The sequence below is a fragment of the Sardina pilchardus genome, chromosome 15 (genome assembly GCF_963854185.1).
Source record: "Sardina pilchardus chromosome 15, fSarPil1.1, whole genome shotgun sequence".
NCBI classification, from domain to species: Eukaryota; Metazoa; Chordata; class Actinopteri; order Clupeiformes; family Clupeidae; genus Sardina; species Sardina pilchardus.
In genome coordinates, this window is record NC_085008.1 from 22,577,152 (window position 1) to 22,596,369 (window position 19,218).

General features: G+C 44.2%; 3 protein-coding genes across 4 annotated transcripts in view; all 3 read left to right on the forward strand.

Moving 5' to 3' along the window:
* The first annotated feature begins 416 nt into the window (after positions 1-416).
* gsx2 (GS homeobox 2) lies at positions 417-1,983 on the forward strand. Its single transcript, XM_062556673.1, has 2 exons — positions 417-873; positions 1,165-1,983. The coding sequence occupies exons 1-2, from the start codon at positions 492-494 to the stop codon at positions 1,503-1,505; spliced, it is 723 nt and encodes a 240-aa protein (XP_062412657.1). The 5' UTR covers positions 417-491; the 3' UTR covers positions 1,506-1,983.
* Positions 1,984-6,352: 4,369 nt separating this feature from the next.
* On the forward strand, positions 6,353-7,206 carry LOC134101595 (pancreas/duodenum homeobox protein 1-like). The gene is made up of 2 exons (XM_062555302.1): positions 6,353-6,707; positions 6,932-7,206. Exons 1-2 carry the CDS (start codon positions 6,353-6,355, stop codon positions 7,204-7,206), a joined length of 630 nt encoding a protein of 209 aa, XP_062411286.1.
* A 4,760-nt stretch (positions 7,207-11,966) lies between these two features.
* pdgfra (platelet-derived growth factor receptor, alpha polypeptide) overlaps positions 11,967-19,218 on the forward strand; it is a 29,178-nt gene continuing 21,926 nt past the window's right edge. The window contains exons 1-6 of one of the 2 annotated variants that reach the window (XM_062557091.1): positions 11,967-12,116; positions 15,090-15,167; positions 15,634-15,921; positions 16,119-16,370; positions 16,806-16,945; positions 18,985-19,147. In XM_062557091.1, coding sequence (XP_062413075.1) covers positions 15,110-15,167; positions 15,634-15,921; positions 16,119-16,370; positions 16,806-16,945; positions 18,985-19,147 — 901 coding nt within the window. In that variant the 5' untranslated portion in view covers positions 11,967-12,116; positions 15,090-15,109. The remainder of the gene's footprint in view (positions 12,117-15,089; positions 15,168-15,633; positions 15,922-16,118; positions 16,371-16,805; positions 16,946-18,984; positions 19,148-19,218) is intronic. The other variant, XM_062557092.1, reaches the window with a different exon arrangement.

Consider the following 19,218-nt stretch of genomic DNA (forward strand, 5'->3'; position numbering starts at 1 on the left):
CACAATGTTTCATCACCTTGATCTAAAACCTATACTTTATGAAAAGCATCAAGGTTGCAGCATATATGCAGCAAGTCAGCAGCGTCGTGGCAGGTGCAAACAGTGGACTGACACGCACGCCTAATTCTGGATTTAATAGAGTTTTCATGACACGCATCCATTAATAATTCCGTTGTACAACTTGTTTTGTTGGGAGAAAAAGGGCAGCTAGGGCTCTATCTTGAGTAAATGAGCAAGTTTTGATTGGTAGCTCTCGGGGGCATCACGTGGCTCGGGTCACCGCCAGTACTAAAGCCCCCGTAGTCTGGTGCGCACGTGGGTGACGTTTTGGGCTGGGCCTCTCCTGGGTCTCTTTTGTTGGATCATCAAACTTAAGCACCTTGCGATCTCCCAAGGGCTTCAGAGTTGATCAAGGCTTTAGACCAAGCGCAGCGCATTCCGGACATAACCCAGACAGACAGCTTTCCAACCGCAACCGGCAACTAACAGCCATGTCGCGATCCTTCTATGTGGACTCTTTGATCATAAAGGACACTGTGCGACCCGCACCTTTGAGCGAACATGTGGGACAGGACTTCCTCATCCCCATCAGCGTGCACTCGCCGGGCATGATGGGCGTAACGGCACCTATGTGCCCATCTCGGAAGAGCGGCACATTTTGCGTCTGTCCGCTGTGCGTCACCTCGCACATCCACTCGTCCCGGGGAGGCATCCCGCTGCTGAAGAGCCAGTTCGCCGGAGGGGAAGCTCAGTACTGCCAGAGGGTCGTACACCATCAGAGTCCGACACTGGCCCACCCAGGACACGCACCTGTCTGCACGCCCACCACGTACAGCGTCGCCGACCCCCGGAGGTACCACTGCCTCTCACTAGGTAAGCACATCTCTACACCTGTTCTAGCTTCCAGGAAAAAGTCAAGTGTTGCCTGCTTGTTAATTATGTCTTATCTTAACAACAAGAAACACAGAGGACATTACATATAGACTTGATGTTTTGCGAGAAAAACATAACCAGTTGATGTTTCGGATACCTTGGCTGACGGTTTAATATCCGTGCGTAAAAATGTGGATCTTCACATTCCAAGAGGTTTTTAAATAATCCTCCTCAAAACCACTTTGCAAATCCTATGTGTAATTAAATATTGTGACATTTTGTCCTTCACAGGCGCCTCTGAAAACACACATATCCAGAACGGCAAGAGGATGCGCACCGCGTTCACCAGCACACAACTTCTGGAACTAGAGAGGGAGTTCTCCTCCAACATGTACCTTTCACGGCTGCGGCGGATCGAAATCGCCACGTACTTGAACCTTTCCGAGAAACAGGTGAAGATCTGGTTTCAGAACCGCCGCGTCAAGCACAAAAAAGAGGGCAAAGGCACGCAGAGGAGCTTGCACGCCGGATGTAAGTGCACGGGCGGCCACGCGCACTACCCGAGGTCAGAGGACGAGGAGTCGTTATCGCCAGCTTCAGCAACAGAGGAGAAGGAGATCTCACCTATATGAGGGTGAACAGACGGACACGACAGACGCTGTCATTAGCACTTAGCGTGGGTCCACCAGATCCTCTATATGAACGGACACTATTTTGACCCAAACGTTTGTGCAGAAAGTTATTGAGTGGGTCGTTTGTACTTGCAGTCGAGTGGCATACTTTGTTACATTCCCTGAGGTTGTCATTGTTTTAGGACCATCAGAAAAACTGTGAATATGTGTTTATTTTAAATATATTATTGTGATGAAGCAAACTGGCCCAATAATACTCAAATATTGTTTACACCCCATGTAGAGATAATCCACTGTGTATCCTACTTGATGTTCCAACTGGAGATAAGCAGTAAACCCATCATTTTGTAAATTCTGTTAAACAGTGATCCAAACTGGGCTGTAGATATCTGAACTACTGTGAGTATTTCGGTTGAAGTTTGATGTTTTATGTAAAATGTGTATATTTGTATTTATTTAAATAAAATGCGTCAAAACTGTCAAATCTGTTTCCACGCTACGCTTTTACGGAGTGGCCCTCATGGTCTAGCAGAAATTCTGTTTTCTGTCATAGATAAAGTTTTAAGGATCGAGCAAAATCTCACATTTAGATTGCTACATACATTTTCAAATATTTTACAAATATTTTACTTCTACTTACAGAATTTCTTGTTTTATTTGACCGAGTTCATTTTTTATTATCATTCAAGTCAATTTAAAACTCAGGCTAGTTGAACAAAATTTTAAGATTTACAAAAACTTCTCCATCCAATGAAGGCTATTAGTTTGGGCGATTTAATTTTCTCCGTGACTTGAGCATTATAATTGTGCCTTTATGGGGTAACAGATAATCACATGAGTGAGGAGGTAAATTACTTCTTGACGATTTGCATCTGTTTTCAAGTGGAGGTTGGCAGCAGCACCCATGCCACAGAGCGGTGAGAGCGCAGAACTGGTCTGCACCATCATTGTATACTTGTGTGGAGGTGACAGCTTGATAAAGGACTCAGAAGCCAGGGGGGGACGTAGGCTCGTTAATGAACTCTGCTACTAGTTTAAAACGATAACAGTCGCTTTCTCTCGCTTTCTCTCTCTCTCTCTCTCTCTCTCTCTCTCTCTCCGTTTCTCTCTCGCAAGACATTGCTTGTATTGCGCGTTGTTCTCCATGCAAGATGAGAAGGGATTACTAAATCAGCTTTAAGCATCCCACGCTTTGACAACTCAATACACTGAAGCTACCTTGCAACACTATTGCACAGGTGTATTTGTAATTGCCTAATCTACCTGTAGTAGATTGGAGACCATACATAATTTGACTTCACATTTCAGATCTTTATCTTTCTTCATTTTCCTTTACTCTGAGCACATTATCATGATCCCGAAGTGTATATTATTGTTTAAGTAAAACTACCTTGTGGTCTATGAACTCCCTAGCATCCACTTAAATTACTATGATATTACTGGTGATATCACGTTAATAGGGGCTAAGTAGAGAGCTGTGTAAAAAAAAAAAAGGGAAAAAAACCCTCAAATAACTATTATTCGTGTGTGTGTGTGTGTGTGTGTGTGTGTGTGTGTGTGTGTGTGTGTGTGTGTGTGTGTGTGTGTGTGTGTGTGTGTGTGTGTGTGTGTGTGTGTGTGTTCATACACGCCTATTGAGGATAGACTTTATCTGCTGTTCCTGGTTTAACTGCTTCTGAATTATCTTATTGCTGATTTATGACATTTTTTTTTTCCAAGGAGCTGTGGTGGGAGAGCCTGATAATAAATCATTTTGTGATTGCGCAAAGGTAGCCGACTTTGGAATTTAGAAGTAGTTTATGAGGTGTAATAGAAATGCTATAATCCCGCATTTATTCTCACAAAACAAGCTCCCAAAAGCTTCAGTCCTATGCAAGCCTCTAAGACAGTATTTTATGAAGAGATCTTTGTGCTCTATGTTACGTTAACCCAAAAGGAGTTTAATTGCAGTTTCTGTCCCACAAGGACTGATTATGTTGCAATTCCTTCAAAACCACAGAAAAAGGCTATATAGAGTTGGGCAAAGGCTGTGACAGGTTAGATTGTCCTGCCTGAGACACGCATTTAGCTGGCGGACCCCCGACGGCTGCAGCCTTCCAGGCCTTTCAGCAAACCGCTCCAGGGTTCCTCGGTGCGCCACAGACCGATTTAGTCACTGTTTCATTAAGCCCTATTTGAACCTTTCAACTTCTGCTAAATTGAAGGGGCAAGCTGAAAATGAAGGGATTACATAGGAGGGGCGATAGGAAATTAGCAAACGGTTAATTTAACTCGTTTTCCATCCGAGTTTGGGATACATTCCTAATTGAGAAGGGAAGCAGGTGAAGTTTTGGTCCCACGCAGGCCCATTCAGCGCCACAATAAACGGAGCCTATTCACGTTCCGCTGGCGATCATATATTATCGAGGGAAAGCCACCTAATGAATATATATTGAATTTCTTATTAATCGAATTAGAACTCACCCCCTCGCAGGTGTGAGAGTGAATGGCCGTCGCTTACAATGGAGTTTATCGCATTTTTGGGAATGCCTTTTTAAATCAACATGCTGGCCTGACCTCGAACTGTCACATCTATAGTAGCTGTTTGGGTGATCTTGCTATTAGTTAGACAGCAGACTCATGTGAACGCCAACCAACGGCCAAAGAAAGAAACAAAATTAACTTCATGAAATGAACTGAAATTCATTTTGAAATAACATGACAGTTAGGCCTATGTTGGAAGGCTATTTGAAGTTGAGTCTTTCTCTTTCTGCTTTTCTCTCGATATTCAAACAACAGTATGGACAAAAAGGGGTTTAAACTACAGTTTGTAGGTGCACTTAAGGTATTAGTATTATTAGTTGCGCAAAGGGTAATAGTCAAACAACATCATATGCGCAATAAATGTGTTTACACTATTCTATCTGTGCGATGCACTTGGAATATCCAATGTTTTGAAAATTACGAGTACCATCACTGGTCTGTTAAGCTTCATGTGTCCATTAATGCCCCAACTCAACCACTCACCAGCCCACCACACACACACACACACACACACACACACACACACACACACACACACACACACACACACACACACACACACACACACACACACACACACACACACACACAGACCAGCACCTCTTAAACCCCTTTTCATGTAATTTACGATTTTAAACACCCTCTCAACTCGTCGTTAAAGGTGACCGTGCATGGCTTTTCCAGCACTTTTTGTGCAGGGAAAATCTAGGATAACTAGACACGGCCCTCTCGAACAACGTTTGATGAGTAACCGACTCTAACGACTAGATATTGAACAGGTACAATCTAGACCGAATCATTTCTCCAAAGACAGCGCCCCATTCAAATCAAACAATTACGCGCAAGAAAGGACAATTAATAAGAGTTCCTTTCAAACCAGTGCAGCTGCCGAGTCGCTGAGAGGAGAGGGAGGAAACTTCAGGATGAATGCCCCCTGGAACCCGTTTTGTCTTTGGTGGTGGAGACCTCCACTTATTTAGTGCGTGAATCTGCAAGTACAATGTTGAACTGGGCGCTTAATGCGACACCCCTCTCATCCGGACCCGAGTGCTTTTTAGAGCTGATGAATCCTTTCGGAATGCATGGCAAAGCCAGTGAGCCAAACTGCACTAAGCTCTACCAGAGTTGGCCAAACTGAAATTCTGGACACGTGTCCCATCAAAGCTGTCTTTGGTGACTTAATTTAGTGGGAACTCGGTCACCAAACAATATGTCCAGCGCGCTTTTGTCACGCTCTTCAGAATGGGCCCATTCTAAAACTTGTCAGCCACTTTATAAAGGCATCCTTTTGTTACGCACAGAGCGTGCCTCCTATATCATCAAGAAGGTTTTCACGATGCAACTAAATTAATATGTATAGCTTTTCTAAAAAGCAGAAAACCTGAATAGAACAATTTACTGTCAAATAACGCCGCACTGAATTACAAGGATTATTTTATAATTCTATTGTCATGAATGTCTACTTTATTGACACAATCATCATAGCAATTAAACACGGAGTTTCTTGTTTGAGGACAACCCAGTTACACACGTTTTATAACTCCTGTCCTTATGTTAGAAATAAGAATAGGTGTGTGTGTGTGTGTGTGTGTGTGTGTGTGTGTGTGTGTGTGTGTGTGTCTGTGTGTGTGTGTGGGGGGGGGGGGCTGTCTGTTGTCTGTCTGTTAGTAATACATGAATATGAAAAAAAAACCAATAGCCTATGGAACGAATTAATTAGATATGGAATAACCAACAGGGACAAACATAAATATACAGACAGACAGACAGACAGACAGACAGAAAGAAAGAAAGAAAGAAAAGAAACTCAAATTGTTCAGTTAGGTTCACCATCAGTTAATCTTTCAACAACCGATCAATACTTGAAGGGCACTGATAGGCTCTCATTACCTGCCGGTTTGCGTGACAGCTCTGTATATATACACTGGTAATCAATCATACGCAGGTTTAGTTGACAGCTTTGATAACAACAGTCGGCTGAAGTACACTCAACACTCCCAAAGAAAAAGTATCGAAAAGACATTCAGAAAAACGAGAAAGACATGCACTTCGCAATACTCCACTCATATCATGCCAATAGAAAGCAAACGATGACTTCTTGAAATTGGACATGGCGACTGTAGCCTAGTCCTTTCCAAATATGAAATATGTTTGACATGCAAAGATCATAAATAATTAGCCTATTCTATGTGTGCTGTGCCGACCACGTGACTGCCTTCAGGTGAACCACAGGCGGGCAGGTGCTATCAAGTTTGTGCTAGGGTGTTGAGCACACAGTTCAGCCACTTGTATGGACGAAGTCAGGGGCTACATGAATTTACAGCATGGATACCCTGGATATTTATTATGGCGATCGCTTTTCGTCACAGACACCGGAGGAGTACCCACAGAATCCACCTGCCTGTCGGTTTTCCCGTAGCAGTGAACAGGTGCCTTTGCCCTTGCCCACATATGCCCCGTTCGAGGACAGAGGGAAAGGAGACTTGGTACCCTACGACCTGCCACCTTGCCAGCACGCTATTTCCGAGCAAACACACGGGTACCTGGCAGAGAAGGAGCGAGTTGAGGATGACTACCAGCAGATCCCCCGGCGGGATCCACCTACTGAACCGGGTGGACAGTTCGCTTACCCATGGATGAGGAGCTCCAGATCCCATCCACACCATTCACCTTTACAGGGTGAGTTGACAGTCTGATATTGATTATTCAGTTTGGTGCCATTTATATATGTTTTGGGCCAAAAGTGAATGCGAATTATAAGAACAGTGATTTTGGCCAGACACAGAACATGTAATTTGCTGGGGGGGGGGGGTATGTATTACATCACACTATTATTATAATTTCATCAAAAGCGTTTCGATTTATAAATGTTAAGATTGTGGCTAAGAAGATGTGTTTTCCAGGAGGTTACCCTGATGACCCCGACGAACACAAGCGAAGCAGAACAGCCTACAGTCGTGCTCAGCTTTTGGAATTGGAGAAGGAGTTCCTTTTCAACAAATACATCTCGCGACCCCGCAGGTACGAACTGGCTACCACACTGAACCTCACTGAGCGGCACATCAAAATTTGGTTCCAGAACCGTCGGATGAAATGGAAAAAAGAGGAGACAAAGAAACGAGACCCGGAAACCAAGGCCCCGGACCAGAAGCAAGAACAAACTACATCGACTAATTAAGTTTGATGCCACGTTTGGACATGCGTTTTTCTTACAAGCACTGGGGTATTGGACAATGACAGCGCATTTTATATAATTTGAGTTACCCTATAGGGTGGAAGGAATAGTATGTTTACAAGGTTACATATTGTGGCTGCATTGATACGAGGACAAGGTGCTGTTTCATTGAATTGGCGTGGGTGAGATAAAAGAAAAAAGCACTCTCAAACGCGTGTTCGTGAATGATGTAGGCCTAATTGGGCCCTTATCAAATTAAACAGATTAAATATTTTCAAAATGGTTATTTAGCTACAGAAACATTTTCCTCGTGGCTTGCAGGGCCCGTTCAATATAAACATTAGACATTTTAGGAGACTTTTAGGCCAGCGGGTTTAATTTCGTATTATTCATATTAATAGTTGGAAACCATATTGATGGTCAGCCTATCTGCATTATTGGCCGCATGTTATGGTCATGAATAGCCCAACTATAATCACGTTACTGCATGTGTGTATATATTTTTAAAAGGGTAGCCTGAGCCTACATTCTGTGTTTACTAGAAGAACAGCCGCCAACATGTAGGCTACACTCTTAAAATTAATAGTTGAAAACAATACTTGCGTTGTTTATATTTTAACACATAATTCTATGGCCAGATAGGGACAACACAGTTTTTGTCGTTTTCAACACATTCGTTTTAAGAGTGTAGACAGAACTGCATCGCTGATTCAGTCGGACACAATGGAGAATGTCCACACACGAGGAATAACAATTTAAACGGGAACTAACCCCCTGAAGGACATTCAAAAAAGGCATAATATTGAAAGTCCACGTGTTCATTCCTTCGCACGCATAGGCTACCACACAATGATTTGAGGTATGACGAGGTCCTCTGTAAACTATTTATTCAGTGGGTGTAGGTGAGGCGCTTGGACAACAGAGAAACAACCGAGATTCATTTCTATTCATTTGACAAAGAATTTCGCTTTCGGTAGCCTGGCCTATAGGCCTAGGGATCAGTTTGCAAAGGCATTGTGAGATAAGTGTGGGAGACAAAACATTAAATATACCCGCCATAACGCACAGGGGCAGAGGCCTGCCACACTTTGGATATGAAAACAGAGAGAAAACACAAGGCAGGTATCCAACACCGGTCTGACTTTTGCCCCCTACTAGGATTTGTGCAAACAATGAAATCACCCACCTCACCTACAGCAAGTTGTGCAAATCCTTGTCGCATGGCAACACATACACAGGAAATCAACACGGCCCTACAGAGGTATTCTTTTGGTTTGACATGGCTAAATTCAACAAATAGCCCACGAGGTAGCAGACGTTGTTACATGATAATAAAACGGGCACTGCATGGGCGAAAACGAATTCTGGAACGTTCCCAAGTTTTGGGAGCACAGGGTTGCCAGGCTCAGGACAAGCGACAGCAGGTCATGTCGAACCACACAAACGCATGCTGAACTCACCTGAACTTGGCTGTAATTAGGTCAAGACTTAACTTGTCAGATAAGGGTATACATAGCATGACGACATAGGCGGGACGCTGGTGCTAGGCTACGATTTCATAGTGAGGCCCAGAAGCCGCAACCCACCGGGCAAGCATGTCAGATGAGGTTGGTGATTTGCCAGTTTGTCAGGGGAGATGAAGTCATTTCAGGACGCTGGACAGCACTCAAGAGAGGGCGGGGGCCGCGCCAGGACTTGACCACCAGGTTACATCGCAGTGTCATTTCAGCCCTGCAGGCTTGACAGTACTGGAATAGTGTCTAATACCAACTAGCCAATGCACTGAAAATAATGGGGCCAGTACCGGCTCATCAGAGCGATGCCATAGAAGACCCGTTTTCAGTGCTTCAAGGAACCACCAAGGCAACCTTTCGCCTGATGTAGGCCTAATGGTTGAGCACAGAGTTCTGACTCTCCATGGAACCATCCTGAGATTCAAAGAACCATTTTAAGCACCTTTATTTTTTAGTTCTAAAGCAGAAAGAACAACACGGTTCACAGCTGTCTGATAGGCCTGCTTCACTAACCCATCAAAGAGTTTTGTTATTGTTGTTATTATTTGTTGTTTTGTTGCCTACCCTGTGCATGAGCTATAGCAACACACGTTTATAGAGATGGCGAGACGAGAAAGTTGGTTAAAGGTTCTCATGTCTGACACATTTACAAGACGTAGTCATGTCGATACGTGGCATCACTCATTAAACAATCACGTTCTTCCACAAAATGACATGGAATAACATGACATGGAACATGATTAACATGATTAACTTCAAGGTGTGCAGCATGAGGTGAGGTTGGTATGAATGTCAAAATGGTGATATGGTGATACAGAAAAGATTCAGTAAGTTGATACAGAAACGATTCAGTAAATTCTTCATTGAATAATGAGTTGAGAGACCCGATTGGAATTGCATTAATCCATGGGCTAGTGTTGTGTGTTGCATAGCAAAGAATTGGTGGGAGATCCCTCTGGGTATTTTTGTTTCAAATTTGTATAATACAGACTGTTCATTTGTTTTGCCAGTAAAAACCCAAAAGTCCAATAAATATTCAATGTTCTACTTCTACTGTTAAATAACGTGTTTATGTGTTTTGTATTTAAACGACCTAAAGGAAACAAACAAAGACAGAAGGAGATACAGGAAGAAAGCTATGTATTCTCACTGTCTACATGTAATGAATTTGCATGTATGCCACGTTTCAACACCCTAACTCACAAGGGCATACGCCACCATGTGGATGTATATTTTCCTGCAACACACTCTGGCACGATAACCCGTGTCCTGTGATTCTGAAGTGTTACTCTTTTTTTACATTTCTTTTTTGTACACCAACATGGTCATGGATTCAGTATGCTAGATGAGAACAGAGACATGCTGATATTAAGTATTTTCTTTCTTTCTCTTTGCCTCTCTCTCAAATCAAATCAAATCAAATCAAATATTGCTTTATTGGCATGAATGTGTCAAGTCATTGTTGCCAAAGCTCGCTCTCTCTCTCTCTCTCTCTCTCTCTCTCTATCTGTGTGTGTGTGTGTGTGTGTGTGTGTGTGTGTGTGTGTGTGTGTGTGTGTGTGTGTGTGTGTGTGTGTGTGTGTGTGGTTGTACACTAGAAGAAGGTGGGAGATTCAAACAGCCTCCCAACAGCTGACTCACTGACGCATTTGTATCATAGCGGACATTCCACTAATTCTAGAGCTGAATAAACATCAATAGTTTTGTAACTATGTAAAAACGACATTTTCATGCTTACAACTACACATGGTAATCACTTTAAACGTGAGATAATGGGTATAATTAAAAACACACATATTGCTTAGTATTGCTTGTAGGCTACTTAAACTTAAACTACTTAATTCTAATCACTGTTAAAGTCAAGAGCACAAGGAACTAAATGTTTAATATAAAGGCAACTTACAGGACTAGCTCGGGGGTGAACATTCCACTTTTCCCCCTCTAAACAGAAGAAAACGAAAACAGAATTAATCGGCATTAATGCCATGTAGCCTAACCTATGTTGACGACTAAACGCATAATGTAGCCTACCTAATAGGTTCGTTTTTAAAAGGTTGACTAGGTTACGTTTTGGGTACAAAGATTAGAGCCTTTTGTTGGGAGAACAAGGGACACTGTTCTTTTTGTGCGCTTCGGCGAGAAGAACATGTGGAAGCAATCCGGCCAAGCGGCTGGAGATATGTGACTCTCTCCGAGAGCGCTGCGGGGCGAACAGGTCGGGGAGGGTGGGATGGGGGTTGGGCGGTCTGCGGGTGGTGGTGAACAGTTGGGGGTGTTCTGCCCCAGGGACTCCTATCCTTGCACATAGCCGGTACACCAAGGACTCAAGAGTGTCGCTTAGACCGAGACTCCATGGACACTGCACACACCTTTTCCCTCCGATTTACTTTTCCAGAAGTGTTTCATTTAATATAGTAAAGAACACATCCACAAATATTACAATATTGTTACAATATGTGTCCAATTAAATCGCTAAATTAATACACATGATCGATATACTTTCCAAAACAACACGTACAAAAAAATAAACGACAGAGCATACCAAACTGCAGAAGTTGGAGAAAAGTTGAGTTCAAACATGAAAGCACTGCTGTTTATGGTGTTAGAGCGCCCCCTGCGTATCTCCCTTGCCGACATGGCGTAGGCAGTTAGAGGAGTTGAACATACTCTCGCCACTATCTCTACTAGCCCACTTCAGTTTGCATAAATTATTTAGTCAGATAGAACATTCCAAATTTTGCTTCCTAATATTTTAGTGATATAATTCAAATTATGTAAAAGGAGTAGACTACATTTACACTGTGAATGTCCTGACTTCATGCCTGCATAAAGGCTACCCTTATGCGCCTTTTCGAAAGCGTCTTTCAATAGTTCACTTGACTTCATTGTCTTTCAAAAAGCCTCCCTTATTTTAACGGGGCCCCTTCTGCCTCACACTTACGGAGAATATGTTGTTTTTTTCTTCCTTCCTTCCCCCGTATTACCATGCGCCTCCTTCCTAACTGCAGAGTACAGAGAAATCTGACGCTCGCTTCGCAACTCCGCGTACGGACTGGGGCTTTTATTTTGAAAGGAACCCCAGAACTGGAGAGGGAGGAGAGGGGGGTCATTTCCTGAAAGTTATTTACTTTGAGCCAGATGATTAGTTCTTTGGGAAGGATGGACTGTAACATTGAATCAATTACAGGTCGCTGTAGCTGAGGAGCATTTGTTCGAGCGGCCGCGGACCCAGACGGAGGGGCGCACATATGCTTGCTCTCAACTCGACTGGAGGATTACCACTGCAACAAAAAGCCTGGACCCTTAACTGCGCCAATTGGAGTACTTTTGTATGGGCTATTGAATGCAATTAGGAGGTTTTTTTTAATCAAAGGGCACAATCAAAAGGAGTTTCAAAAGGTATTGTATTCGTAATTGGTACATCTAATTGGTTTCACCCTTAAAGTATAATTCGTTTTTAGGATAACTCATAGTTGAACAAACCTTAAAAATAAAATAACTTTTGGTAGGTGTAAAAAAATTATTCTGAATGCATCCAGGTAAACACCGTTATAGAGGAAAAGCGTGTTTTTCGGTTGCTTTAGTCATTTTAGCAAGCTTTGGGGATAAGTAATCATTTGCTGATTTATTTTTCTCCGGAGATTTTTACTTTGTCGTTTGGATTTATAATGCAACTCATTTTCTACATGCACTTTTCACCGCGGGCAAACTTTGGATATCTTTTGGAAGATCCTCTCTAACGGAATACAGCATTCTCTTATGAAACAAATGGCTTCACTGTCGGACGCCTAAACGAAGGGATGTATTTGTTGTGGCCGACGGAGAAGCGCCTCGGTTCTGACTCCCAGCTGGTGGTGTCACCCACCCTGCCACTGGCAGCTCCGCGCTTTCTGGATGCTACGCTGGCATCTACAAGCAAACACACTTCAAATTGGATTTCGATTCGTTTGCGCTCATGTGTGTGGAATGTCGGCTATTTGGAAAGGACTAGCATCATGCAGAATTTGTTTTGGGGACGGATGGCGGTCTAGTGGAGCAGCAAGGACGGGACTGAGGGCTTTGCTGAGTGTTCAAGTTTCCTTTCCATACTGGATGCATAATGTTGGTAGACGGGATGCTTTCTTTCGGTTGCTCAACTTTCAAAGCATAAGTTAAACGCGTCGCTGCTTGCCCCTGTCGGATAAGCGCACACTCAGCGCTCAATATCATTGAATAAGCAAATCGCTTCACGCAGTTAGATTAGAGGCAGTCGGATTAAGTTACTCCAATTTGGTAAAAAAAAAGAGAAAGAGAGAGAGAAGACGACCCATGACAACAAACTTATCCAAGAACTCAATTTGACCCCAGTAAAATAGCTGTGTTAACGACATTAAAAACCTACTCAATCGGACACAAAGCGGTATTGCCTACATTACCAATGCCGTTGTATACTTTTCGAAATGACTAAGCTATCTTTAGACCACTTTCCCCCTTCCTATATTCCCATGGAAATTGATTTTGTAGGTGTGGGATTGAATTTGAACAGATTGGTTGAGTGTGAAGTACTGTAAACTGAAACAAACGCTTCTGTCAGCTGTTGCTCTGAAGTGCGAGCGCAGCAGATGAGCGCGCTTGGACGGGAAACATTCGTGTATCTGCGTGTGGGCGGTTGTGCATAGGAGCGGGGGAGTCTTGATCGGGACGAGTCTCCGAAACTTGGCGCACCCCGACCCTGCTACAAAACAATCCCGCCGTCGTTCCGCTCCACGGGCAGATTGACGAGTGTGACCACGCGCCACGGTGCACAAGCTTGTCAAAGCGGATTAGAGCGTTTGTCGGTGTCCGGATGAATCCAGACAAGGATTCCCACGACAGTGTTTGCCGTTCAAACAACGCCGTGGAGAAGGGTCGCGTAATTACAGCCTCTCAACACCCCTGGATTTGCTATGGGTAATTACCCCGTCGGGATGCACCAGAGAACACGTCCACTAAAGGCATCTGGTGACGGTCGACTCCGTCGTTTTGTCTTAGGTTTATAACAGTTTATAACTTGACTCATTTTCTTATACTGACTTCAACTTTTTATTTTTCCACAATAGTTATGTTTCAGATATCAGCAAAGCAATATTTGAAAGAAAAAAAAACCTCCGAAAGATTGCAACTATTGTTTTATTTTGCAATTAGATAGGCTTAGCTTTGAAAAGTCTGATATGAATTGCTCACAGCAAGACCGGTCAGCCACAGTTCGATTAGAGCGCTCGGACTGATTGCCCCCTTGGTTTGAGTGGCGTCTCTCGTCCCGCTCGAGTGCTGATGGATTCCAGGGGTCCGCACATAGCACAGACTCTCGAGCCAGACAGACAGATAAAGCATCGGCGGGCGGAATGCCTTTAGTCCAGCACTCCCAGACTAGCTGCGCGCCTGATTAGAAACACCGCGTCTTAAATGAGTTATTTGACAAAGACGTACACTTCCCTGAATCGTTTGTCACAACAATAATTCACAGGACAGTTTGTATAACTAAAACAGCAATGAAAACTTCCCTGGCGCTTCTAAAAGACTACAACCGATCAAGTTTGTGTAAGAAGTTGGTGTTGTAGCGGTTAAATTCTTACCTATCCACTTTTGTACGGTGTCATGTGATAAATAATAATAGCACGTTCTCCTTCTTAAAGATGTGCATCTGAATGTGTTAATTAGATACATATATAATGTAGTCAATAATGATACATCAGTGGTCCATTCGAAAACAAATCTGTAAAACTTTGTTTCAAGAATGAAAAGAAGGCAAAGTAGGCCTAACTGACTTCACGAATAAAACTTCCAAAACACGACATGCATTATATTCAAGACGTGTTTTATGTGAGCTTCACGCAAAGAAATTCTCGAATAAAAAGTGCGCTTAACGGCGAATAAGTTGCATTCAAGTTTTCTTGGGAATCTGAGCCCTCTCCAATCGGGTACACTTCGCGAAAACGTGTAATCTGTCTCCACCCAGTGGTCGTTCAGGGTTGCGTTACAGGTTTCACGGCACACAATGGAGTTGGCACTGCGCAGTTTATTCAACGGAGGCCAACTTTTTTATGGACCTCATCTACTCGGGGACTACCTTTCCATACCTTGTTCTGCAGCTTTCATTGGATGCTAACTTTACAAGACGAGAAACATTCCATGCATTTGCTGTAGGAATGAGGACTAGGAGACAAGAAAGAAGTAGCCTACTTTTCACACCACGTCTCCAGTTCTACAGGACATTTTCATAGATCTCTATACTGCGGATCGTTCCTTTTTCCGAATGACCGAAACGCTCCTTTACTTGACATATTCAGGACAAAGAACACCATGTCCATTTGTGGGTTCATAATACCCCCTTTTCTCTTCTTGTCTTTTCAGCAGGCCACAACAACGTGACCATGGGGGTTTTCGAGACCCATCTCACTCTTTTGGCTGTGTTAATCAGTGTATTACCAGGTAAAACAAAAAACTAAATAAGATAAATCTGCAAAATAACTTGATGCATTTGTTGTTCCATTCTGATTAGACTATATGCATTGTGATCGGAGAGGCATGTTCAGTATAAAGTGCCATTGTTTGTTTCTGACAAGGAGAGCATAAGCGCACAAAACTGTTGTCTTTCACACGATTATATATAGTGTGGCCATTTTCCTACTAAGAACATTGCCACTTGCCAGTAACACGTGAGAATAGCTGTAAACATATTTTAGAGCGGCGCGCTCTTAAATATTGATTCTAAACCATTTTATGAACACAATAATTTATTTGAACACCTATATTCATGAACACAATGTATTACTTCTTATGGAAGAGCGCATGTCTTATCTAATTAGCACCGAGAAAGATGACAGCAGTAAGCCAAAGGCCTTTAGAGAATGTTCTACACGTGTGAGTTCACCTGTCTTCCACTCTCTCCAAACAGCCCGGAGTGATCCGCCGACCATAGTTTCCAACGAAGACGAGTTTGTTGTCGCTCAGCACTCACGTTTCAACATCAGCTGTACAGGGAAGAGGGAGGTCGTATGGGCCGATCCCCTGCCCGACAACGTTGTCGATTATCCCGGTTACTACACTGCAACACTGCTGATTGCAGACGCTGCAGCTTCCCATACTGGATACTACACATGTGTTTACGCATCCAAAAATGGCGACCCTGGAAGACACGAGGACATGGACCAGAACGAGTCTGAAATATACATATTTGTGCCAGGTATCAAGTACAATTCATCCAAGTAACTCACTCAAACGACCATTAATCATATAGCCTGTAATGAGATTTGTTGTAATCAGAGCTACAGTTACACTTTTGAAAAATGTGTCTGTGAACGCTTACAAAATGTCAATGATAGGGCTACATATTGGCATTTGTAGAACTAGCAAATGTTCATGGGCCTACTTCTGCCTTAGATCCCGATGTTCCCTTCGCACCTGAGGAGAATACTGAAGTGGAGACTGACCCAATTAGCAATATCATTCCTTGTCGCGTCACCGACCCCCAGTCCCATGTCATTCTCAAATCCTTGCCAAGTAACATCGAAGTGCAGGGCTTCTATGACAACAGGAATGGCTTTCTTGGCAACTTTTCTGCTGGAAATTACGTATGTGAGACCGTTATCAACGACGTGACGAAGAGAAGCGTAATCTACACTGTGATTGAAAGTAAGTTAAACATGTTATTTTACCTATTTTATCTTCAGAATATCAGTGCTGTACAGTGGCCTACCTGTTCTTCTTCACTGATTGTGTGCTCGTCTGAAAACGACAGAAACACTGACAAAGAAGTGTATGTTTTAGACGATGTTTCACACAATTAATAATCTGATAGGATGAGGAAATCTCAGACACAGCATTGTTTAAAACTGTGTGGGAAAAAAACGTCTGTTCACCAGCCGTTTTTAACAAGTCATAACAACAGCACGCCAAAGTGACATCATGTACTATCATAAGCACTTAGGGAGATGAAGTCATGCATTAGCTTGAGAGAGCGCTGACATCATGCACCCACACATACACATTGGGGGGAAGTGCTTATGGTCCTGTGTGTGTGTGTGTGTGTGTGTGTGTGTGTGCACGCGTGTGTGTGAAACCCTGCAGAGCCTGTGGTGAAGCAGGACTTCCAGGTGACACTGAGGTCCAGCGAGGACGCTGTGATGGCTGGGGAGACATTCAACCTCACCTGCATCGCTCCGCAAGGGTCTGAATACCTGCAGCAGTGGCTCCATCCCGTAAAACAGGCAAGAGACCCCCCCCCCCACCTCAACACACACACACACACACACACACACACACACACACACACACACACACACACACACACACACACACACACACTCCCTTCATACCCCGACTGCCCCCTCCCTTCCCTCCTTCGTCTTCACTTTCCTCCTCTGCCTCTTTCTGATTTATCTCTCCTCTCCGTCTCTTATACCTTCGAGGAGCGTTTTCTTGAGACAGAGAGACATCACGGAACTTAGTCAAATAAATCTCCGAAAGCTGCACTATATACTGCAACATTTTCCCCCTTTAAATCACGGAAAGTCTAAAAGGCCAGTAACGTCCCACCAGTCCCACGCGTGTGCTTCCAAACGTGCTTCCCAGCTAGAGAGTTGCGAGGGCAGCGTGGCTCTCGACCTTTCTGAGAAAGAAGGCGAGGGAGTGGACAAAAAAGCTGCCCATTTCTTAGATGGCCAGGAGAAAAATGTGTAAAATAGAGGGAAGGAGTTCAAAAGAGAGGACGGAGAGTAAATCACCTATAAACTTTGACCTTTCTCACCCCTATGACCTTCAGGACAGATGTGAGCCTCCACCTCAGTCAGTCCTTAGTGAACTTAAGACAAATCTGTTTGTCTGTCACTGCATGTGTGTGTGTGTGTGTGTGTGTGTGTGTGTTTCTTAAGTGCAACAACATGTGAAACTTGCATGCACATGTATGTCTTGTGTTGCATGCCTGGCTGGCATGCACATTAACTTTTATGAGTGAAATGTCTCCTGCAATGTCTTTTTGTTTGTGCTTGTGTGTGTGTGCGTGCATGTGTGTGCGTGTGTGTGTGCATTTGTGATTCAGATCAAAAGACATCAAAAGGCATCCTCTGGGACATGTTCTGTTTTGTTTATGTCTGAGAAAGCTCGCCTGGATCTGTGTTTATGTGAAGGCCCACCTGTGTGTGTTTATGGAATGGTATACATGTGTGTGTGTGTGTGTGTGTGTATTTGTTTATGATCTCTAGTACAGCCTATGTGGGTGGGTGTCCATCTGGATACATCTGCATCTATGTCCCCTACTGGCATATGTATATCTCTGTTCACCCCCCCCCCCCCCATCAACACACACACACACACACACACACACACACACACACACACACACACACACACACACACACACACATACATACATACATACATACACACACACACAGACAGACATGTGTGTAAATGAGCAGAGGCAAAAAGAAGCATTCTTTCCACTCCTGTCCCGGCCCATCTGTCTGGTTTTGTGTGATGGGGCACCTCTCTCTTTAAGCCGTTTAGCAGAGGTGCGAGCAAGCGAAGGCCCCTGGCCCTCTCACAAGGGCCCCCCTCCCCATCTCTCTCTCTCTCTCTCTCCCTCTCTCTCTCTCTCTCTCTCTCTCTCTCTCTCTCTCTCTCTCTCTCTCTCTCTCTCTCTCTCCCTCTCTCTCTCCCTCTCCCTCTCTCTCTCTCTCTTTCCCCCCCCTCTCTCTCTCCCCCCCCCCCTCCTCCTATCCCTGGGCCGAGGTTCTCCAGTAGTGGTGATTACAAGCCTTTAAAGGAGCTCCCGTTTGGCTGATTTATCTGCCCGGAGCTCCGCTGGGCCCGAGCCCTCGCCTCTGACAGATGGGGAGCTCAGCGCTCACTGCCTCCGCCTGACACTCTGAGTTAGACTGCAGACGGCTGAAGGTGGAGGAGAAGGGGAAATCAGATAGGCCGAGCCAGAAAACAGTACGATGTGGGCTGCAGGGGGTTGGGGGGAGGGAGAGAGAGGGGGTAGGATGTAGGGGTGGTGGGGGGTTGAGGTGGGGGGATAAGAGCTTTAAAGATCAGAGAGGATGCCCTTATCAATCCCGTTGCTGCCTCAGAATACTGTTAACATTCTCTTTGTGTGTGTGTGAGTGTGTGTGTGTGTGTGTGTGTGAGAGAGAGAGATAAAGAGTGTGTGTGTGAGTGTTTATCTTTGCCTCCAGAGAACTGTCAGCAATGTATACTTGCTTTAAATGTGGGTTGTTGGAGCTGATATTGATCTCCCCCCCGGCAGGCTGCGGATGCGGTCCCGATGAAGCAGACTCTCCCTGACAGGGTGCTGTACGTCCTCAGCATCCCCTCGGCCTCCGTCCACGACAGCGGCACCTACGAGTGCTACGTCACCAACACGCTCACCGGACACACCCGGAGCAGCCGAGTGACCGTGGCCGTCCACGGTAAGCCCCCCTCTTCCGCTGACCGTCTCCCTCTGACTCGTTTCGTTTCATTTATTCTATTGATAAAAAAT